Source organism: Ambystoma mexicanum, chromosome 5q, assembly GCF_040938575.1.
Source record: "Ambystoma mexicanum isolate Mex_15411 chromosome 5q, UKY_AmexF1_1, whole genome shotgun sequence".
NCBI lineage: Eukaryota > Metazoa > Chordata > Amphibia > Caudata > Ambystomatidae > Ambystoma > Ambystoma mexicanum.
This window is the reverse complement of record NC_090933.1, coordinates 640,919,732-640,943,519: the sequence shown is the minus strand read 5'-3', so window position 1 is coordinate 640,943,519 and position 23,788 is coordinate 640,919,732. Positions and strand designations below refer to the sequence as shown.

At 43.7% G+C, this 23,788-nt stretch overlaps 1 protein-coding gene across 8 annotated transcripts in view; it reads left to right on the top strand.

The window, feature by feature from the left end:
• Window positions 1–23,788, top strand: part of ASPH (aspartate beta-hydroxylase) — a 1,438,894-nt gene that overhangs the window by 1,163,396 nt on the left and 251,710 nt on the right. For all 8 annotated transcript variants that reach the window (XM_069621106.1, XM_069621103.1, XM_069621107.1 and 5 more), the window contains 2 exons: window positions 19,492–19,590; window positions 22,545–22,634. In XM_069621106.1, coding sequence (XP_069477207.1) covers window positions 19,492–19,590; window positions 22,545–22,634 — 189 coding nt within the window. The remainder of the gene's footprint in view (window positions 1–19,491; window positions 19,591–22,544; window positions 22,635–23,788) is intronic.

Here is a 23,788-nt window from a genome sequence, read left to right as displayed (position 1 = left end):
AAGAGACAACGCGAATTGAGCGATTGCTCTTCCTGTCCTGAAGAAGGTTGAATACCAAGTTATTTTATGAGGAGACCGTGTTTTCCTCACTAAGAGAACCCAACCGAAACATGTCGACAACAGTTTTCCAAACCCTCTGAACAAAGACAGTGGGACCCATTGTGAAATAACTGAGTATTTAATCTACAATTGTTGGACCCATTATTGTGATTTGAACAAGATATCACTATTGGTTTTCTATATTTTGTGAATATGCATGTATGAAGAAGTTGTGAATGAGCTGTGTATGGAGGGATGTGTTGTGTTTGGTAATTGGAGCTAAATGTTACATGAAGATTATTGTATATAAGTTTGTTGAATATGAAATATTTTTGTACAATAAATAGAAAGCTTTTTTGATCTAAACAACAAATAGTTGTCATCTCTAGTCTATTTGGCCCACTGTCGTTTACTTCATTATAGAATTGCCTGAAGGGTCATAGACAGTAATCAGGCTTCCCTTATTACTTCTACTGTATGACAGCTAGTCCAAGATACCATGCAACTAACATAGAGACAGATCACCTGTAAGGAAGGAATCCGAAAGAGAGGTTGCCCCCCCCCCATCCCTCTGGGAAACCTGCAACACTACTGAGGGAAGTGAGACGATATCACATCGAATGTGAGAGACTATGTTTTTGTTTATTTCATTGTTTTATGAGAGACGTGTGTTAATGAACCTACTGAGAACACTCCCACTTGTTTCTAGTCTTCTGTGCAGCCCGTGTTGGCCTGAAGACAAAGTAAATCTAACTCCAACACTTATTGCTGTGGCCTGCAAATTTCATTGGAGACAATGTAGTGGGTGCCACTGGGTACCACAGAGGACTCCATCCATACCAATGACAGCTTTGTCCCCTGCTAATACCCTGATGTGCATGGATGTCTCTTGGCTTACTGGGAATTACTAGGACACTGAGGAGCCAGGCATTGGGTTCCAAATACCAGCGACTAGGCATTCCTGTGGTGAGAAGGGGTGGAAAGCTCAAGGGAGGATGAGAGGGCAAGATGTGTAGGGGCAAGGGGGGCAGCAGGACAATGGGAACAGCCCACATGAGAGTCAGGCCTTGATTGAGAATGGTTGCCACCTCTCCCACGCCACTTAATTCCTCCTTCCTGGGTTTGCAAAGGAGGTCAGTCACATTCCCTCTAGTAATCCTTCAACCCGTTCTAGAGTGCTTTGATTGCTTACTTAACATCTAATCGCAATTCACCTCCCAGGCCTGCGTCCAAGGGAAGCCATGTGACTTTGCTTTCAGCTACACATCTTGTTTCCCTCACCATGATATTAATATATTCCCAACAGCCATTGGTGCACTGAGGATGAGACCTGGTGCAATAGGAAGGCTGTAAGGCTAAAGGCACTCGCAATGGCTTGGATGGCAAAACTAGTAATCTACCATCATGACCCCCTATGTGGCACTCCTTGTCCTTTGTGTTCAGTGGACATCCAGTGCCTGGGAGGCAAGGCAATATTGATGGTTAGAGGAGAAGGAACATCAAGGGGTTTACAGTTGCTTTTAATGACTAGAAGACGCTAAGAATATTGTGCCACACTCATGAAACCTGATGCCTTTAAAAAAAGATGTAGATTAATACATTTTATGTAATTAAAATAACACAATGATCTCATATAAAACTACCAAAAAAAAGTGCAGCCTGCCAACTGCCTCCCACAAAGAGAGAATGTACACCAGCAGCCTCCATCTAAATGCATCCAGTAGACCTGGACGCTCGCCCATTTACCTGGCTGCCTGATTTGGGCCCCATCCGTACCCACAAGATGCAAGTCCACAAATGCCATCCTAATTTTGTACTGTAAACGAATGCCATCATCAAGTCTGCCTAGTAAACCTCTTAAAATTGTTCATGCCCTTACAGTTATGTCTCTACTAGCCCAATACAACGTGATCTATGTCTGCCTCCCAAATAAAACCCTGCACAGGTGAGAAGGGGCTCACAATCACCACATCTTCCTTCAGGCAAACCATATCCCACCTGCACTGATGATGCTACACTCGCTGGCAATGCATTAGATAGGATTCAAGACTCCATGCATGGCCAAAAAGGCCTGCTACAGGCCTTTGCCAGGCTACCTTGCAAAACTGTTCCCACACTATCAGTGACCAGATATCTGTGACCGTTCTTCCAAAACCTGGTCCTAATCCACCAGCCTAAGTACAAATGTTGCAGTGAATCCCTTCATTAAATATGTTCTACGTTGTGGAAGTGTTGCTCAATTTCCTCTGTCAGGAACCAGATGGGAAGATGTTCAGAAAATGGGTGAAGGCACGCCTCTTCTGATCAATCTGTGGAGAGTATCTTGCTGACCTACTATCCCAACTCCAATTTCTGATCCTTACAGCAGCCTTACTCCCATCCCATCTCCCCCATATTCCCCTGCCACTCCCAGACATCCACACAATCTGAAGCATAAAAAGTGGGCTGAGAATACTGCAAATACCTACAGACACATATGCTTTATAAACTGTGCGAATCCTCTTCCTGTGACCAGTTGGTAGCTATATGAACAGCTATTTGGGAGATAATCCACTGTTTGCCCTGTAATAATATGAATTCTTGTTGCATCGATGGAAGGAACAAGAAGTCTTGGATGAATGATTTACTAGGCATTGACACCCTGGCAGTCTGATTAGAATGACCATGGCTAGATTTCTCAATCTGTCACGCAAACCAGGCTGTCTGTGTTTTTTTGCACCTTTCTTCATAGTTGTTACTTTATCAACTGTGTCTGTTGTTTCGTACTGCCTCTCTCTTTAACGTGTCTTGCTTTCCCCAGCTCTCTCTCATTCATGCCCCCTCTCTTGCAGTGCTTCTTGTAAGGAACTCGGTGGCAACAGTAAAGAAAGACACAAGTGATCACAGATCAAGGGTGTTTATTGATATTTATAATAGGTGAGATAAATGCCTAATCTAAACCTAAATCTCAGATGGAAGCAAGCTACGACCATCAAATAAGAATAAGGCAGTCCTAGTGGCATCTTGTCAAAATAAAAAGGGCCTATACTAAAAAACCTATTGCCAATCCTTAACACTAAATTACAAAAAGAGTGTGGGATAATGTTCACCAGAAAAGACAGAAATGTTCACAAAATGATAAGTCAGGATGGTATGGCTCTGTCTCCCTTCCCCGCTTTTTTAGCACGGGACAAGGCGGGTCTTCTGAGCACAGCACACTCCTGGGCCTCTCCTGCACGAGTTTCACAATTCCAGTTCAATGATACGAGAACCTTCAGGGGCCATGTCTCTTTTTCTACAATGTCTTTTGCCTTAGAAGGCCTGATTGATCAAAACAACAGACAAAGGTTCCTTTAGTAATCTTGCACCTTGGGCGATTGCTCTTCGCCCGTTGGAAATCTCCCACTGCCGGTCTCAAATCCTCCTTGCAACTTGGGCCTCCCTCCGTTGGGTTCACTACAGCCTTTCCAATGCACCTTGCAATATTCAAGAGTCTTAATGTCATTTTTTTAAAACAACTTCCTACTGCGGACAACCTTAGGCCGGGTTCACTCTTGTTGCACCATGTTCACTGGTGTATTACTCTTCACCCCAACTCGCAGGCATCCCTCTTCCTGGTTCACGATTGCCAAAAACACAGTTCACTTTGCTTTATCAAAATGCAGGATTCATTCTCATTAACTTTCTTCTTGTCATCCCTACGTCAGTTTCACATAGCCATTTTTAATACAGTTAGCTTTTCCACTGGCATCCGACCCTCGGCTTCACATAGCCATATTTAACACAGTTCATGATTTGCTCATCTCATCTGAAAGCCTGGTACCCTTTTCCTAGTCTTCTTTCAGCATCCCTCCATCGGGTTGACACTTGCCTTATTTCACAATACGTTCTCTTCAGAAAGTGGGGTTTCCCTTCCCCTAGCTTTTTCTTGACAATGGGTCAGAGACTTTCGAGTGTACAAGGGATTTGACGAGAATCTTGTCGGACCCTTCTGATACCTCACGCCCCCCCTTTTGTAGGGCCTTCTGGTACTTGCAGTTTCAATACACGAGGCCAGTGAGAGTCCTTCGACTGAGCACTCCTACGCCGCCTGACCACTCTGCAGCTGGGCCTTCTCTGGGCTTTCTCAAAAGTTCAAACACATAAGTTCTTTGTTCTCAATTTCTTACATTCACCTAATGTTGCCACTTGCAACCTTGAGCTCAAATACAATTCAGTTTTCTATCAGCTTCCTCCGACTCACCGACTGTCTTGAGTCCACTTGGCGTGCTGCTGGAGTCAAGGACGGTGCCCCAGTAACCAGCATGCCTCCCCGCCTGTGTTAGCAATGCGGGATGCCCCTGTGCACCGTTGACATCTGTTGCTCCATACGTCAGCTATTTTTCCCAGTCTTGTAATTCCCTTTTCGGAGGCTTCGCAGGTCTGCGTTTAAAAGGGCAAGGGCAGTCTCCCACCCCCCCCACCTTCGTCCCTCCTGGTCTCGCCACCTTTCTCCTCCATTTGAACTGCCAGTTCAGTGTAGCTGTTTCCTCGTGTGTTCGGTCTTGCTCTTACTGTGCTCTTGTGCTCCACCTTTTATCCCTGAGGAGAAAGTAAAGGGCCGTCAGGTGTGTATGGTTATTGTCAATTGCCTGACTCTGCCTGACCCATGTGTCGGGACAAGTGAGGTAGACGGCTTTGTTATTAGTCTGTTGTCTGTTACTGTGTAAGAAAGTGTTTGTGTCAAAAAAGGGGCCGGGGGGTGGTTGGTTAACTTAGAAAAGTGAGCTTTGTAGGGTTTGTGAATTGAATAGGGGAGATTGTGGAAAGGGTTGTGTTTTGTCACAACAGATTGGGAGTTCGGGAAATAATAATCAGAGGGGCGTGGAGGAGAATGATTGGAAGTATTTGGGTACACAACGCTAAAACAGGGATTCTAGGAGATTAAGTGTCCTAGTACAGTTACGCTCACCTGGCTCCCACAGTGGCGCCGATCGGGCCCGGACAGCTGCGACCTCCTCCAACGTTAAGCGTAGTGCAGAGATGACAGACTGGACTGGACTGCCTAATCTCGTCTGCTTGACCCGTAGAAATATTCTCCTTATGTTGTAAATGATGAGCTCTCCATCCTGCGTGGAATGCAGGGGCGCGTAGATAGCAGTTACTTCACTGGTTTGAGGGCGTTGGAAGAGTTCCAGGTGAGTATTGACTCCCAGGTTCCAGGCGAGAACTCGTAAGTATAAAGTTCAAAGAGTTCAATGTGTCCGATGTTCACTTTTGTACATTCCTTTTTTGTGTTGCAGCTGCATCCAAGGGAAGATTGTCCTGTGGCAGCTGATGGTGTTCAGGTAAGAGTCTGTATTACCCAACACTGTCCGGCAAAAGATGCGTGTGTTTAAATTGCTGGTTTCTCTCTTCTTACAGGTGCGGCGTAAGAAGTTGCGGTTTGTTACAGAATAATGCCTCTGGTTGTTAATCAGGTAAATCTATGGTGGAGAGGTTGTATTTGTTGGCTCTCTCGGCTCACCTTATGTTTCTTTTGTCCCCTAGATGGTGGAATTCGGCAGAGAAAATGATGGAGGCTGCGCCGGATCGAAAAATGCTGTGAGGACATTATTCTACACGCGTCGCATCGCCAGCTGCAGCGCCGCGTGTAGAATAATGTTCTTTTCAAGTTTGAAGACGTGATGGATCTGGAATTCAGGTAAGGATTGAAATAATATCTGTTTTCTAACCTTTCCTTCTTCTTTCTTCTATTGCTAGGAGCTCTGGATTCGAGATGGGCGTGGCTGAAGACTGGCTGAAGACTGGATGCTGACTGCAGGCACGGTGAGCGTTACGCTGCTGGATGCAGAATAACACGAAGCATGTGCTGCTGTTCGGGTGTGGTTTAAATAGCCTCCAAAGTAGTTCCAGGTAAGAAGTCCCTAGAACCACACCCGAGTAAAAAATAGTCCCTGTAGTAAAATAGTCCCATCCAGGCCTCACGTTGGCTTGGATTCATTTGCAGCATGGTCTGCATGAGGTAAGTAAAGTCTATGAGCCTGGCGCCTATGGCGCCAGGACTGATTTCTATAATGAGCCTGGCGCCTAAGGTGCCAGGACTAAACCCAGACAGCCCCCAGCAGGGGCTGCTGGGGTTTTATTAAATACCTGGATGCCTGCTCCCAGGGCTAATGGGCTTGATCCGGATGCCCGGGGGTAGGCATCATGACAATTACCCGATATGGACGGGTCGTTGGATGTGGGTAAGGGAGATTCTTTGGGTAGAAAGGAGGTAGATGTGCAATAACCTAAAAAGGCCTAAGGGACTTTGTCCTCCTCGCCTTTGTCCCTGGTATAATACTGCGTCTCACCTGGGGTATTCCACAGAACATACCCCGGGGTCCGCTACCCAGGTGATTCTCCCTCACTCGTCCACCCCAAGGGTTGGAATCTGAGAGCACCACCCCTTCCCTGGCCACATGAATAAGGGATTTTCGAGGTCTACTTGGGAGAATACCCTCAGGTTTCTCACATTCCCTGGTTTCAGGGCAGAGATCTTCTGCAGCTAATAGAGCCTCGCCTTCAGCTGCTACTGTCCCTTACTCGGGCAGGAACTAGCCTCACTACCTGTAGCCTGATTCAAACTGCTTCAAATATACATATCTGTTGCTAGGCAGCAACAGGTGCTTATTTATGCTCAAATCATGGTTAACATAAGACTCTAGACCAAGGTTTATGATTTTCAATAATTGTGCAATTGTTCCATCACTGAACAGCAAATACCTACATTCTTCTTGCAGTGTCTGGCAGACTTTGTTTATTGGTTCACTTGGTATTGGTTTAGTGGACAACACACATATTTTTCACAAGATATTTATAGTCACTTTGTGACATTATGACTGTGGAATGGCATTGATAATCTATGAAACAGCTATATGGTTTGAAAGTCAGAGGAGCATGGTTAAGTACTGTCTTGTGGAACCGTTTGGTATGTGCATGTGAAAATGTACTGGTTTGCTAGCAATTTACCGCACTCGGAAGCAAAAGGTGTTGCAAAAAATGTCTTCACATGGGCAGAAGAAATCATGTAATTTATGGCAAATATTAAAAATATACACTACGCTAAATGTGCTTCTATTATTTTCTAATCTTTGGACATTTGTGAGTATATCTATGGCTTTGAAGTTTGTTATGACCAAATTGAATACTCCAAATGCATAATAGCCAACACAACCTGAAACAAAACAGCAGAACTCAATGCGTGGCATATTTATCTAAAATAAGTCTCCCAATAGCTTAGTAAAGTCAGTACTACTAGCCACACATTACGTAAATGATAGTTTTCAGAAAGACCGCAAATGTGCAAGGATGTATTTACAGGAACCCAGGAGTCTTTATTTTTAGTTGTATATGTGTTAATTACAGACAATGTACAATTAATCTGCAGATATGAAAAGTAATCTTTAAATAAGTTGTAATTGCTCAGGAAATGCTGTTGGGTAAGTACTTCCCAATTAGCGAAGAACAGTGAACAAACACAGATTATATATGCTAGACATGTACCAATTATACATTAAAAGATGCCATTTGTTGTACAATAATAACACACAACCCCTAATTTTAGACAAACCTGTCAGACAACACTATTGAGCAACCCCCCTCCCTATTTCTACTCCGCCAGACTGCAAAGCTGTAATTCCCTGGCCCCATTATACAAACCAAGCTGTCCAGCTGCAAGGCTCCCATCCCATTACTCAGACCATACTACCTAAAATGTCATCCCCCCATTTGTTAGATCACACTGCCAAATTGCAATACCCCATTACTCAGAGCAGGCTGCCAAGCTATATGGATGCCCCCTGCCCATTACTCAGACCAGACTACCAAATGACAACCATCCATTTATCAGATCACATTGCCAAGCTGCAATCTCCCACCTTACTACTTAGATCAGACTGCGACACTGTAATTCCCATTCCCTTATTAGTCAGACCAGGTGCCAAACAGTATCCTGTCCCCTTTTCTCAGAACAGACTACCAAGCTGTAAGGTTGCACCTCCTAATTACCACTAAACGGCATTCTCCCCCCGTTTCGCGGACCTCACTACCAAATGCAATTCCCTCCCATTGTTTCTCCGATCAGGATGCCAAACAGAGATCCCACCTGAAAACACATTAAGCAGACCAGAAGATCACAGTATTCCGTTCCTCTTATTGGATATCCATATCTTATTGGATATTCATACCAGTATTCCCTTCCCCTTATTGGATATCCATATATCCATACCAATGTTTCCTTTCATACAGTGGATACCTTCCATTGTTGTATCTAGGTACAGTCATAGCAGTTCACATTGGCATACCAAGCAATGTGTGATTCCAAAATGGCAACTTCGGTTTAAGTAACCTCCCATCCCAGCCTGGAGGCTGAGAGGAAAAGTGGAATCCTGTGAATCTTGCAAACTCCGAGAGGCAGGTGATGCCAGAAAATTCTACAAACCCTGAACGAGTGGTGAATCCTAAGAATCCTTACATTCCTAAGAGGATGGTAAAGCCTATAGAACACACGGCTGAAGAAACCTATCAAGTGTTTGTGTTCATACATGGAAAAGGTGAGAGAAAAAACACCTCTTGGACCTCTATCGAGGTAGTCTGCAGCAGTCCGAAAAGACTTTTGGCTCTCTAAATAAAAAAGTTAAAGAACTGTTTATTTCATGAATTCCCCATTTCCATTTTTGCTTGGAACCTTATTACCTTCTCGACTACTGCATGGCCACCTTCATTTCTTGACAATTCCATGGTGCATAATTGTGGCAATTCACCACTTAAGGTAGATGTTTAGAAGTGGCACTCTTAGCCTTGCAAAGGTGAGTGATGAATGACTAGATGATTTATTGAAGAAAAGAAAAACCAATAATGTGTACTGATGGTTACAAAGTGTGAGGACATTTATTGACCATAAGGTAATAAGATATCTGAACTATTCCGTGATTTGATCCAAACAAGGCAGTCATCTAAATAGGCTTCAACAGATCAACTCAAATGGGGACTGTGTCTCTCTAAAGTTTGAATCAAGCTCTGTCGTTTATTGGTAGTCTAACAAGCACTAGTGATATAAATTAATGCAATTCAATAACAGACGAAAATAAATTTTGAACAATGCTATTCATTACAACATAAGAATGGATATTAAATACCCAAAAAATCAAACATATCAAGTCTTTAAAAACAAAGTGGAACGTACAAGGCTTTGATTGATCAGATAATAGAATGCAAGAAATGTAAACAAGTGACCGGTGCCTACCCCAAGGGAGCAGCCTGCTCATAAGTACATTGGAAAACAAGTCACTGTGACTTCACTTCATAGAATAGGCTCTAGAGTGCGCAAAGGGTTGGTGCAGAAAAAGCGGTAGGTCACTTGCTGGAACATCAGTTGCATTTCTGCATAGTTCCTGAACCTAAGCCTTGCAGAACCTGAGAAAGCATACTCTAGGTGCCCCACTGCTCAGCCAAAGTGAACTATTCTGAGAAGGTGCATACACACAGTATGGCAGTCTGTGCAGACCTGCAAACAGCCAGTTATCTCGTCTCGTGGTTGTTTTTTATGGGTAAACATTCAAGTTGCTTATTTCAATTCCTACCTAGTGATGGTTACATAAGCATTCCTAATTAGCCATTTCTATATGAGAAACCTCATCTTGATGATGCAAAGGTTTGGAAGGCCCACACTCTTGTTCTTCACTGAGATCATGCATGTGCTCTTTCAGCCTACAATATTGTGTCATTTGAAGCACCGTACCTGAAAAAAGCCCTTCTTTATGTACATATTTTTTATTACATACTAGTAATGTTCTCTTGTTGGAGGTTCTGTATGATATATGTAGGTCCTTCATATAGGCATGCTAAATTAGACCTGTTAGTTTAAAAGGAAACATGTGGTAATAGTGCCTGAGACATAAATGGTGCAATTCACAAGGTAAGCCTGATATGATATGATAAGGCATTTATAATGCGCCTATACACAAGTATTTCAAGGCGCAACGTGGCAAGGGAGGGGGGATCAGAGGGAAGACAGAGACAACGATCATCTAGGCTAAGTGTCATTCAGATTGCGCAAGTGTAGGGGAAAGGGGAAGAGGAAAAGTGTGGAGTGGGAGGGGATGGGGACAGTGCGGTACATGGGAAAAATAGAATAAATAAAAGTATGAGAAGTAGGGGCAGCTGGTGGCAAGTGCATGGGTAAGTGCAGACATCAGGTGTCAAATGCTGGAGGGGGACTGTGGGGATACAGAGAACAGTCCACAAGTGCGGGGGTTGCCATGGAGGCAGTGCAGGTGTGTGACTGGCAGGGCAGGGGACCTGGGCCCGAGATCAGAGGGTGGCATGGTAGCCAGTACAGTTCAGCCAGGAATTCAGCAGGGGAGAGGGAGGAGAGAAGGCAGAAGCGAAGAGGAAGGTTTTGAGGTGCTTCCGGAACCAGAGATGGTTCGCCTCAAGTTTCAGGGAGGCAGGGAGGCTGTTCCAGAGGGAGGCCCTAGCCAAGGAAAGATATCTACCATGAACTGGTGCATGAAGAGTTGATGTTATATATATTTAGGAGCCGTGGGCCATCTGAAAGTGGTATTAATGCTTACTTGAGGCAAGGAACTGCATGCACAAAGGATCCAGTATTAAAAGCTATTTCTTAGGTCGTGGTGGATGTATATTAGAATGATCCATGCTGAAATAGTAATTTCCTTGAGGGGTTTGACATCAACTGGTTCCCTACTTACCAGAAGGAATTTCTGATGTCAGGCCTGTATGGCTTATGGGGAAAAGAACCTTTGTGATGGCAAGTGTCACAGATGGTAAAGGGAAACACAGATTTAAATCTGTGATCTTAGAACTTTAAACGTTGTTTTGCTGAATGATGTATAATTTGTGAAAGGAGTCAAACAAAATGCCATAGATTATACATTGCTGATTATACATTGCTGAATGGAGATTAGTTCCCTTTCTTTTCCCAATATGAAATTTTGGAATAGTGTGGAACCATGTTTCAAAACCTTTTACTCTTGATTGACACCTTGCCATATGGTCCGTTTCTTCTACCCCGATACCAAGGAGTTGCAAACAAAGGGTAACTGTGTGACAAAAAGAACTGGAGAAAGAGCGACGTACACACATAAATGGACAATTTTGGATAATTTTCTGAAATAAGGGCTAGTCATTCCAGTATGGATATGGAAGTCAGTGTAAGAGCCTATTTAAAGACTATATATCAACTGGTTCTAATGGTGACACATATCCAGAACTCGAGGTTGGTGCAGTTACATAACATCCTACAGATAATTTGAGTACCGGCCACTTGTACTCTAAAAAAACAGGCAAATCCTCCACCCAAAAATAAATCCTAGGGTGGTTGCTAATGTCACGAGGTGGGGGAGACCTTTTGCGATAATTGGATATGGCATGTCTTAATGAGATTTAACCAAAGAATACTGCCCCTGAACACACTTGACAAAGGGGCATGGCCACTTCCACAATAGACTACATATTTATCACTCAGGCATTGCTAGACAAATGTAGAGGGTTTAAAGTTTTCAACACTATGCAAAGTGATCATATCATACTGGAAGTGCCTTTACCTTTCCTAATTCGATCACACACTAGCTAACAAACCCCACATGTACTCGCTTAAAATGGAAACTCGGGTGGTGGAACGATTTAATGCAGTACTTTTATACTTCTGCAAGAGTCTTTCCATTGAAGAGAAAGTATATCTGTCTCTGTTCCCTCTTTTTCTGCCTTCTTTACGGATAAGACCACCATGAGAAGCAAGGACAACCAAGGCCAGGGTTTTACTGGGAATAATAGAGAAACATTTTTTATGATGGTAATATCCAAGAAAAGAAAAGGGTCTGCAAACGACAACTGTGTGAACTTAAAGAAAATATTTTCCTGGACGGTAACTGGCAAAAGATTAAGAAACTCAAACAAGCTTACAAAAATTGTTAAAAGGATCAACAAATTGCACACTACCAATCGGAAGGTGAAACCATGTTGATAGTCCTCATAACTAACAACAGTAAGACCTTTTGGAAGCTCATAAATGAGGATTCAGGCTTCCAGGCAGCCAAACAGCTAAATCCTATCCATGAGTTAACATGGATGAACTATTTTGAGGACCTGTGTGTTATTACCCATGGCCCCAAGTTAGTAGAGCCCCCTCTGACTACTGTACCCTGGGACCTGGCCTTGGATACTGAGGATGTAGAGCTATTGCTTCATAAGGCTAATCCATCAAGAGCTCCAGGTCCAGATGGTTTGCCAAACATGGTCCTGAAGGGAAACTTCATGTTATGGGCAGATATTTTGATTCCAATACTATCCCACTCTCCTGGAAAACTTCCTTCTTGATCTCCATTTTTAAAAAAGGGGCAAAGGCAGTCACCTCATAATTATCGTCCGATAGCATTGTTAGACGTGAGAAGTAAAATATTCTATGCTGTCATACTGACATCCCTTAATGATTGGCCCTTTGAGACTGACAGGGTGGATGAATTGCAGGCAGGCTTCAAACAGGGCCTGGGAACTCAACTTAATGAGTTCCTTCTGATTCTATTTTTGAAGGATATATGGTCAAGCAAGAGGCCTTTATACTTAGCATGTATAGATCTCTCATCAGCTTTCAACAGGGTGAGCCGCTGTTTACTATGGGAAAAACGAAAGAGTTAGACATTTCCAGAATATATCCTGGGAAACTTAATAGCCTTCCATACTGCTACGATGGTCAAAAAGCGCCTGGATGAAGCCTGACACATTTCTGGGCCTGTAAATACATTCAGGAGGCTTTGCCATGGCTGCAAGCTGGTGCCAGCAATTTATTTCTGTCCGATTTGGGTAGCTGTCTAAATAGACTAGAGCTTTTTCCCCGCTTTTGGGTACGTTGGCTTTGAAGTATCTTGTCTATGATGACGATCTCATCATTTTATACCAGACACATATTGGATTACAGCGCAGTTTGGACGTCCTCCGTGCCTGCATGAGGAATCGGGAACAGGTTATTCATTCCCAAAAATCCAAAATTATGATCTACTCCAATAAAAAGAATAAACCTCGCTGTGGCTGGAAGTTGAATGGGGATTTACAATATATAATCGTGCACAGTCAAGTTTGCACATTCACAAACTGGAAAGAAAATGTGGCATATATGTAGCAAAAATGTGTAGGTTTAACGTGAAATACGGCTAGCATTCCCTTCTCACAATGGTCAAATATTATAGAGATAAGGTAATTCTGGCCATGCTCTAATACAGAAATTTTGTTTAAGTATAACGATTCAGAATGGCAGAAATTGGAGGAGCTCATTTGGAGGAAATTCCTGGGACTGCCAAATGATGTGCTTGCCACTATTATAAGATATGAATTTGGTCATCTCTCTATGGCAATATTGATTAAGTTAAGTTAAGAACCTTTGCTCTGTACAGGAAAATCCTGGATTGCCCTTAAAAAATCGATATTTACTAAACTCAATCACCAACAATAGTTCTATTCACCTTGCAAACTGGCTAAAAGAATGTGAACTACTTCTGAGTCACATTGGAAGATCTAGTGAAACCCTGTTGGGTACTCACCATAATGTAAAGAAAGCTCTCCGGAAACAAGATTGGAACAGTACACAAGATACTATTCGAGAACCCCTTCGACACCATGATTTGTTGCAGCAAGAGAAGGCTTATTACCATATTGAGCCCTACATTCAAAAATGTCCTTATCCCAAGTGGAGGTTGATGCTTTTAAGATTATGATTCAACCTCTAGCCTACTCTGGAGGTGGAAGGGGCCACATTAGGTACACGTAGAAACAAAAGGGTGTGCAGTGTAAGGAAGGCATGGTATCAGCAGTAAGACAGACACCAGTGACCACATTTCAAGGGTGGTTATTGAACTTTAAAGAGGGTGTGATAAATGCCTATCTAAACCTAAATCTACAGAAGGGAGCAAGCTACGACCATCAAATAAATATAATGCAGTCCTAGTGGAGTCTCGTCAAAATTAAAGGGCCTACACTAAAAAAGAAAATGATTGCCAATCCTTACTGCTAAACATACATGGTGAGGGGTAGTGTTCATAAAAAAGAAAGAAGTGTTCACAGAATAATATGTCAATATATTAAGGCCGTTGGCCTCTCTTGTTTCAGCAGAGGACAGGGCGGTTCACTCGAGCAAAGCACACACTCTGGCTTCTTCGGCACGAGGATATAGTTCCATTACCAGCACCAGGGCCTTCTGTGATGCAAGTCTCTTTGCTTTTCCAAAGTCTCTTGACTCAGAGGGCCTGATGTACCAGAACAAAATAAACACAAAGTACCTTTTCAAATCACAGCCAGTATGGCGGATCCCCCTCTTCCAGGCTCAGATCCCCTTTTCTTATGTTTAGAGAATACTCTTTCTCGGGTGACAAACGGTTCACCCTGGATCCCCCTCAGCCTGGCTCAGATCCTTTCTCCGTCACAATTAGTCTCCCTCAGCCGGGCTGGGACCAATTGTAGCACGCATTCAACTATCAAAGACTTTCGAATGTGCACATAGCTTGACCCGTTGCAGGACCACTTTGCTCTCAAATTTCCCCTTTCAATAGTTGCCAATTAATTGGATACCTGACGGAAACCTTTGAGTGCGCGCCCATGTGGCGCTGGACCACTCTGTCTATGGCAGAGGTCTTCAAACGGTGGGGTGTGCCCCCCAAGGGGGGGCACCAGAGCCCAGCATGAAATGAAAAAAAAAATGTTTTTTTTTTTTTTAGATTGGAGGAAATGGGAAGGGGCAGCTCACATGGTCAGTCTGGACCATACAATGGTCTCAGGCACCAATGAAAAGATGGCCAACAGTTGCAAATGGAAATTCCGTCCTTTAGTCACAGACTGTTTGAATAGTACCCAAGGGGTTGTTTTTTGTTCAAATGTAAACAAATTGTGATATTTAAAGAATATTTATTCAACAACAACGGTAAAAACTACTAGCTGCATAGTGAATTAACTCCTCAAACTGGCATGCATTGGCCAAAAGAAGTGGCCCATTTTGACTGGCCTACACTAGCATTTTGCATTTTTGGTACGATCGCCCTATTGCCCTATAGGCCAGTCCAAGTCTGTCGGCTCATCCATAATGGGTGAGGGGGCGTCGACCCACTGGCCACCTCACCCATTATGGAGGAGCCGAGGAGCCAGCCCAGTGAAACTCCCTCAGCTGCTTTTTCCAGCTGAGGGAGTGCTCCTGAGCTAGCTGAACTGTCAAAAGGAAACACTGTTTGCCTTTGACAGTTCATTTCCCCAGCCGCACATGATCACTGAGCCATGCAACGTTGGGGGTGTTTTGCTTCGCCAGCCTTGCATAGCTCATTTGAAATGCTGGCTGGGGCACTGCATGTATGTATGTGCGAGAGGGTGCTCCTGCGCCTCCTCGCACATACAGGCAGAGCAATCTGGCACGGGTTATTTTAGCAACCACGCACAGGCCCCTGCAGAAGGTACGTTTATGGCGATTTATTTTTTATTTAAACGTGTATGGATGTGTGTATGCTTGTGTTATGGGACTGTGGGGGAAGCAGGATGAGCGGCAGCACCGGGATAGTGATGGGAGTAGGGTGGGGAGAGCCCAGGGTCTGTACTGGGAGTAGGGTACAGTGACGGCACGCAAAAGTTCATAGTGATTTCTACACACTACCCATCTGGCACTTTGGGGGGGCCGGCCTGCCAAAACTTTGCTCAGGGGGGGCCCAGGCCAAACAAGTTTGAAGACCACTGGTCTATGGTATCTTATTTGGCCTCCCAAAGTTCAATAACTCCTGGTTTTTCAATTATATTTGCGTTTGCGTTGTTCACCACATGCGTTTCACACACTATTCTTTTTAGATTTCTTCGTACAATGTTGCTTCTTGCAATCTTGGTTCTAACATAGGCTGGATTGGTATCAGTCTCTCTGACTCACCAGCTGGGCTGTCTTTCCTGGCGCTTCTTTGTTGTAGGACACAAGGACAGTACCACGGCAGCAGCCGCTCCTCCCCGCCTTGGTTATCAATATGGGAGAGCCCCGGGTACATCTGACACACAATGCAGGTTTGTTCAGCTTTAGGTCCCGGTCTTGGGTTTCGTACTTTCCAAGGTCTGCGAAAGTAACCGTCTGAAAAGGTCAAGGGCACTTCCCTCCTTGCAAGCCTCTCTGGTCTTGCTGTCTTTCTCCTTGTATTAAACTGCCACCTTGGAACCACTGTTTCCTCGTGTGCTTTGCCTCGCTCAGTGTACTTTCGTGCTACGCCTTTTATCCGTGTGATGGAAGTCAGGTGTGTGAAATGATCAGTAATTGCCCGACGTTGCCTGACTGTTGTATTGGCACATGTCAGGTATACGGCTCTGGTGTTAGTCCGTTTTCGCTCACGGTGAGCTGTCCATGAGAAAGTGTTTGTGTCGGGAAAGGGGGCAGCGGCTAAGTTCTTAGGTATCCTACCTTGAACGGGTATTACAGGTAAGGGGATAAGGCGTCTCCCCTTCTGGTGTCGCACTTCAACTCCCTGAAGACACCTCATCCAGGTGATCCTCCCGCACTGGTCTACCCCCAGGAACTGGATACAAAAGCGATGGGCATGTCCTGGCCACCTGGATGACAGATCACTGGGGACTAGCGGGTGAGACACCTTCAGGTTTCTCACAGCAGGCATTGCCTTGAGATCGGAGTGATCGAGAGATGGGAATATCTCTCAAGGATAAGACACTGGTGGTTTTCTCTGGGAAAGGAGGTTCTATGCACAAATGCACTTTTGGAATGAGATTCTTGCAGGGGGTATGTCTCTCTGATTGTGGCAGACATTAGATGGATACTGGCGATTATTAATCTTATTATTTTTATTATTATGGTATTTATTGAGCACTGACCTAGCTTCAAGAAGCAACGGAGCGCTTTACAGATGTGTACAACAATACAGAAACATAACGGAGTGCTTTAGCATGGTATACAACAGTACACATGTAGAACAGAGCACTTTTCAGAGGTAACAACAGAACAGATATACAACATGGGGTAGGATACAGAATGCCACAGAGGAGGGGTACCGGGTGGCGGGCGGAGTCTAGAGAGTCAGGTGGCGCAAGGGGCGACGTGATGGCCTAGTTGTTGAGGAGAGACTCCTTGGAGAGGTGGGTCTTGAGTTCTTTTCTGAATTATAGGAGCGTGGAGACAAGTCTGATGCTGACAGGGATGAGATTCCATAGTCTTGGGGCATCGGCAGAGAAGGCTTGTTTTCTGGTCCTTTCCTTTTTGCAGCAGCAGATTTCAAGTCTGCATTTGTCCTGGCTTATGGTGGTGTGCTGTCTGCCGGAGATGCTGAGTTTTGCCACGAGGTAGTTGGGTGATTTGAGGGTGACTGCCTTATAGATGATGCAGCAAGGCTTGAAGGTGATTCGTGCTTGCAGAGGGAGCCAGTGAAGGTCGATGAGGGCCGAGGTGCTGTGATTTTATATGCGTGGACCCTTGATGCGGCGTGTAGGACATTTCTCAGGGACACAAGGGAGGACGACGGGAGCCTTCAAGAAGTGCATTGCCCCCATCCAGGTGGGATAGGACCAGTGCTTGAATGGTGGATCTAAACAACACCAACCAACTTGGATTGGATACAGAAAGGGAAAATAATGATTACCACTGCAACCATCTGACAAGCCCCCCTACTTACTTCATCTGGAGATTTATTCCTGCTGGTGTGGGGGGTGCGAGACCCCAGCCTGAATTGTAAAAAAAAAACAGTGGCTCCCTCACCCATTAACGTAAACACTGAGCGCTCCCTCAGCACTCCTGGACTGGCTGAACTGTCAAAAGGAAACATTGTTTCCCTTTGACTGTTCAGATCCCAAGACACACATGCTCAATGAGCCATGCAATTGGAAATGCTGGCTGGGATCAAAATGTCTGTATGTGCACACACGCGCAGGCCAGGAAGGTCTTTCTGATTCCTGTTCATGATGCAGGAGCTGGAGCGCTGGGGAGGAAACTTCAGGACCGGGGTATAAGGTATGTTTATGTTAATGTATTTGTTATTTAGAAATGTGTATGGATGCGTGTATGCTTGTGTTATGAGTGAGTGTATGGTGATGGGTGCTCGTGTGAATGATAGAGTCCTTGCTGTGTGAATGTGTGTGTGTTGGTGTTGCTCTGTTGAGCTTGATTTTGGCAAATGGGGGCAACAGGGAAGGAGGGTTGTACAAGAAAGGCATTTTGTTGCACAATCCCCCTACCTACCTGTCAAAATCAGCTCTCCTTCTGAGCCGCTGTGGAGCCCGGTGGACAGGGCTGGTATATTTTTTCTGGACATTTATCATCGATGTCCAGTAAAAAAACATGCTTTTCTTTGGGTCCCCAGCACCTTGTATACACACATAATCACGCTGATTGTGTGAGTGTGTTAGGTGCTGTGGGGCCCAGGGGACAAGGATGGTATGTTTTTACTGGACATCTATCATAGATGTCCAGTAATAAATACCAGGCCTGACCCTGGGCCCCTCAGCACCCAGCATACATGCAATCACATTGATTGTGCAAGTGTGTTAGACACTGTGGGGACCAGGGGACAGGGATGGTATATTTTTACATGACATCTATTGTAGATGTCCAGTAAAGAAATACCTTGCCTGTGCCCCCCAGTGCCAATTGCAAACTGTTTGGCTTTTTACCCAATTTTGTTTTAAAGTATGCTCTAAAATGCAACATTTGAACCTATTATTTTAAAACAAATCCCAGGGGAAGACCCCTCCTTCCCCCCAAAACCCTCTTGGTTGGTTTGGGCTCCCTCGCTACACTAGGTCGCTATGGCTTATCTGGGGAATTCACCAGCCGCCACTGACCCTGGGACTGTGCTGGGAACAGGGTGGGGGAGCCCAGGGAATGTGGTGGGAGCAGGATGGGCGGGAGCCATGGGATAGTGGTGGGAGCAGCCTGGGGAAAGCCCTGGCTCTGTGGTGGGGTGGGGAGAGCCCAAGGACTTGGTAGGAGTGGGATGAGGGAGCCCAGCGACTGTGATGGAAGCAGGTGGGGGGGCCCAGGGACTATACTGAGAGTAGGGTGCCATAACGGCGTGCAATAATTGATAGACATTTCCACTTACTGTCATTTGATATTTTTGGGGAGGCCCGGCCTGCCCACAGTGTGCTGAGGGGGAGCCCAGACCCAAAAGGTTTGAAGATTACTGCTAATGTTAATGCATGGCCTCAATACCAAACATGTTGTTTTTTATATGACCTTAAAAATGATCTACTGCAGTCTCTGAACGCATGTCTGGGTGCATGGTGAACACATTGTTAATGCAGAAAAGGGGGTTGAAAGACACTCAAATAGAAATAGACGAGTTTCGAGGTTCTCATTCCGTAACATCAGCAGATACTTTCAATACAAACAAATGGGTCACTTGAGTTGTAATGTACCAGTGTCAAAGAGCTTTCAAAATAAACAAATGCATTTTAATTGACTTGTATTTATTTCAATAGGTCCTGTCTCTGGCTCCTAATGACGGTTTTGCAAAGGTGCATTACGGATTCATTCTCAAAGCACAGAACCAGATTGAAGAAAGCATTCCCTATTTGAAGGTAACTCACAAATATGTAAAACCACTCCTCATTTCCATGTGTATTTTACTTAGCATAATACAAACTTAAGATATATATAAGCTTAACTTGGACTAACTGTATGACTGATGAGCCTAACATATGATAAAGACTCCAGTTGCTGCAGATGTTTAGTGATTGGAAAATTCTATTTAGCAATGGAGCTAGATTATCACCACACCAAAACTTGAAGGCTAATTGGTATGCATCTATATTGGACACTAAGTTGCTGTGATAGTGTTAAAAAACTATATATTGACTTCTGAGCGAATTGGAACATCATACTGACAAGGCATGGTTGGTCATGAATGGATTCCCAACTAAACTCCAGCTCACGGATACGACTGGAGTAGCCCCTCCCACTTTGGTGATTCAGATTATATTGCAGTGCTGAGACTTAAAACAGAACTACTGTATAGCATTATTTGCATTACGACCTCCATCAGTTACTGCACTGGTGTTAATTTTAACATCTATCGTGAAATATCTTTTGCATCACCACAGTGTTGAATATGGCTTTGCCATCTTACTCAACAGAGCATAAGCCTGACCAAGGCTGGGTACTGGAGGTTATGGACCTCTTTCAGAAAATGTGGTATAAGTCGACACCCTTGAACATATGAGATCTTGATTAAAATGCTGCATCTAGTTGCAGTTTAGGGGGGTCTTTCTATCATTCACACTTCAGCGTACCTTGTGCTTAGCACACATGAGACAAGCGAGTAGCTAGCTACCAATATTATGCAGGGCTCTCCTTCACAGACATGGTTATTGTGGCATTGTTTACACATACGTCTATGTGTATGTGTGTTTGTGCGTGTAAAGGTCTGAGGGGATTGATAGGAGCTGGTCATGCTAAGTATGCGAACAAAGCTTCGTTTTATACTTCCTGGCCGTTGAGTGTCGTTCTTCAAGTTAATGTTTGATTCACGTTCTCGAAACCATCCACAATGTATGTCTTTCTACATCATCCCCCTCACCGACACAACGATCCCTCTGTCCAGAAAATCAAAACGTTCCCTCTTGTCCAACATTAGGGATCTCACAATTGAGCCAGATATTGACGCTCAGAGCATCTCTGAAGAACAATTTCTTATTATTTATGTTTATCCTACTTTTTTGCTGAAAGCCTGGCACTTTCCAGAAGTATTTAGATGCCCTCTCAGATTCTTCACCAATACTCTTTATACAAACTTAAAAAGCAATATTTTGGTCAATCTTTAGAAAACAAACTGCCGGTTGTAGTCTGCTCCATTTTCTAGTTTTTTTTCCTCAAGTGTGTTTTAAGCTACTAACTATACACCCACATACTGTATCAGTTGTTGCGTACAGACCTTTCTACCACACAGGATCAAAGAAAATGTTCCTAAACAACTGTGGTTCAGGGGCCCCCATCAGAGGGCCAGCAAGGAGTGCCAAAATTGGCATTTTTCCTTTGTTTGGGCCAGTGGCACCAAACTGGCACCTTGTTAGGGGTAGGGAAAAAGCCCTGGTTGGATTTTATATCCATTTTGATAATGAGAGGTGTTACCTCAGTGCAAAGTGTTCTTACACTACATCCTGGTCAGTGTTTGTATTTTCCAATCATATCCCATACTGGTTTCTCTCTTTGTATGCATGCAGTCACCCTTTTATACATCTGTTACTTTTCTCATTATATTCTAATATCATGTTATTCATGATTTGTTTGTATGTGAGGTGCCTAATTGGCTCTAGGATATCAATGCCAATAACAACAAACATAACAGCTATGATTGGATGTGAAAGAGTTGTGTTCAAGATGCTTCTGATGGAAAGGGGTGTGTTTCCAGTTGTTTTCAGAATCTCAGTGGCTCTTCTGTTAGCTAGACAGTGTCATTCCAGAGCATGGCTGCCTAATATGTGAAATCCTGTTGGCCATTCCTTTGCCTTTTAAATCTCGTAACACTGATGAGAAGGGCTTATCTGCATTGTAAGCCACACATGGGCAAGTCATGTAGCGATTTAGAGCTCAGAACGGATGGACTGGTTCCGTAAATAGCTTTGAGCACATTGCAGAGGGTTGAAGATGATGCTCTTGAAGACTGGCAGCCGTTGTAGGAGAAAGATGCCTTCTACACCCTTGTCTTAAAGTTCAACATGCTTCAATGTTCTGGACATATTGAAAAGGGTGGGCCAGGTGTTTTTGTATGTCCAAGTATGCTCTACCTCTTTAGTCAATACAGAGGAAGAGCATGGATCATCTGCACTTTATGTGAAAGGTAAAAAAAGAAAGTATGTAGTTAGCAGTTTTAAATGGATTTACGAGCCTTAGCTACTGGCTATCCTTGGGGCTCTGATGTGAATTTAGCATCTATATGTCCCTGAACCGTTCCTGGTCAAGTGGCTAAATCTCTCAGTGACAGCTTGATGGTTGGGATACTATCACCAGGATTTGAGTTTATCAGCATTTAGTTTCAGATGTTACATGTTCTTCCAGCTATCAATTGCCAAATGATCACGTGGATAATATCTGGTGCAATGAGAACTACCAGGAGTGCTCTTGGGCACTAGCTGTGGCTTGTCGGCATACTTCTAGTATTTAATGAATTGAGATAATGAGCTTGATAGTAGTAGGTAGGGTATTTAAATAAAAATAGGTGATCATGTCCAGCACTGGGTATCAACACAAGTCAAGTTGGAGAAGGAGGACTAGAAGAAGTAATGCACATTCTGATAGAAATGGCTTCATCCGACGTAAGGCAAGATCCAGAACTCTGTTTAGTGGAATCTGTCAGGATTCAGTGCTTGAATTAGGCGTTGAAAGCCGTTGAAAGAGATAAAGAAGATTGCACTCTTCAACACCTCTGCCATCCGTCCCACATCTAAGTTTGCCCAAAATAGACATAATTACTAACTTAGGCTGCATTTTATAAATTCAAATGCAAAATAAATTTCTACACTTCTTGTCTTAATAGGAAGGGCTGGAATCCGGTGACCCTGGTACTGATGATGGAAGGTTCTATTTCCACCTGGGTGATGCCATGCAAAGAGTTGGAAATCCAGAGGTATATATGTTGAAATGTATTCCTTTTCAGCTCTATGGATTATTACATTGTGGAAGTGTGCTCTTATGTATTCTTTTAGAAAGTGACTGCTACTAATTCAAATTTCAGATTAGGGGGCCTAAGGGGGACTTACGTTTTGTGTCTGTTTTTCCTTTAACAAAGTTCTTCCATAGTTTCTTGGTTTAACTGGCAGATAAATTAATTTAGAAACCACTAGATTGGCACCATTTATATTACTGTATACCATTTTGTGATATAATATAGGATTTCTTCTTACATTAAAAATGTCAAAGAATATTGTAGTAATGTATTCATATTGACCTACACATAGGGCATGTGTTTGACTTACTCCATATGTGCCCACTCCAGGGGGGACTAAGGGATCCCAGCCCTCTAGAAAGAGAACGTTTGTAGTGACTTCTCACCTCACTGATGGTTGAATTTAATTGGGATGAAAGAGGGGGGATACCTCTAGATTGTAATATGTGTTTTAAGTCTTTCATTTGAATATTTACACTTGGATGATGCTCCTTTTGGCACAATTAACCAATTACATATACATGTATATATTTATGTGGGGGTAGGGGATGAAGTGGCGGTGGCATTGGTCAGAGGGAGGAATGGGGGTGCGACCCCCATTAAAAAGAAACTTGTTGAATTCAGGTCAACCAAAAGTGCATAACCACAGATATCTTTGCTCTCAATGACATACAACCTCATCCCCTCCTATCCATCATGGGACCGTTGCTGGTCATTTTTCTACTCTTTGCAGTAAGCCCCTGTTCGTGCAGGTCTCTTCCCGCAGACCTTCCAGTATTTCAGGGATGGAAGGAATGAGGATCATTTTAAAGTAAAACTTTGGCAGTAACTGCCCAAGAGAATGGTACTTGCTGAACTATTCATTTGTTAACGCAGCAAACAGGTTACCCCTGGTGAAACAGACTTCTGAACACTTGACAGCTGCTTGGACTACTGATATAGGATGAGGTAACCACTATTTTCACTTGTAAGAATTTATTTCAAAAGGTCAATCAATAATTCATAATAAAACATGATCATACTGAGGTTCAGCATCAAGGAAACATTACAGAAAACCTTTCACAACATAAAACATAACACCAATAAAACACATCTGTTAAAACCAATCTTAAAGT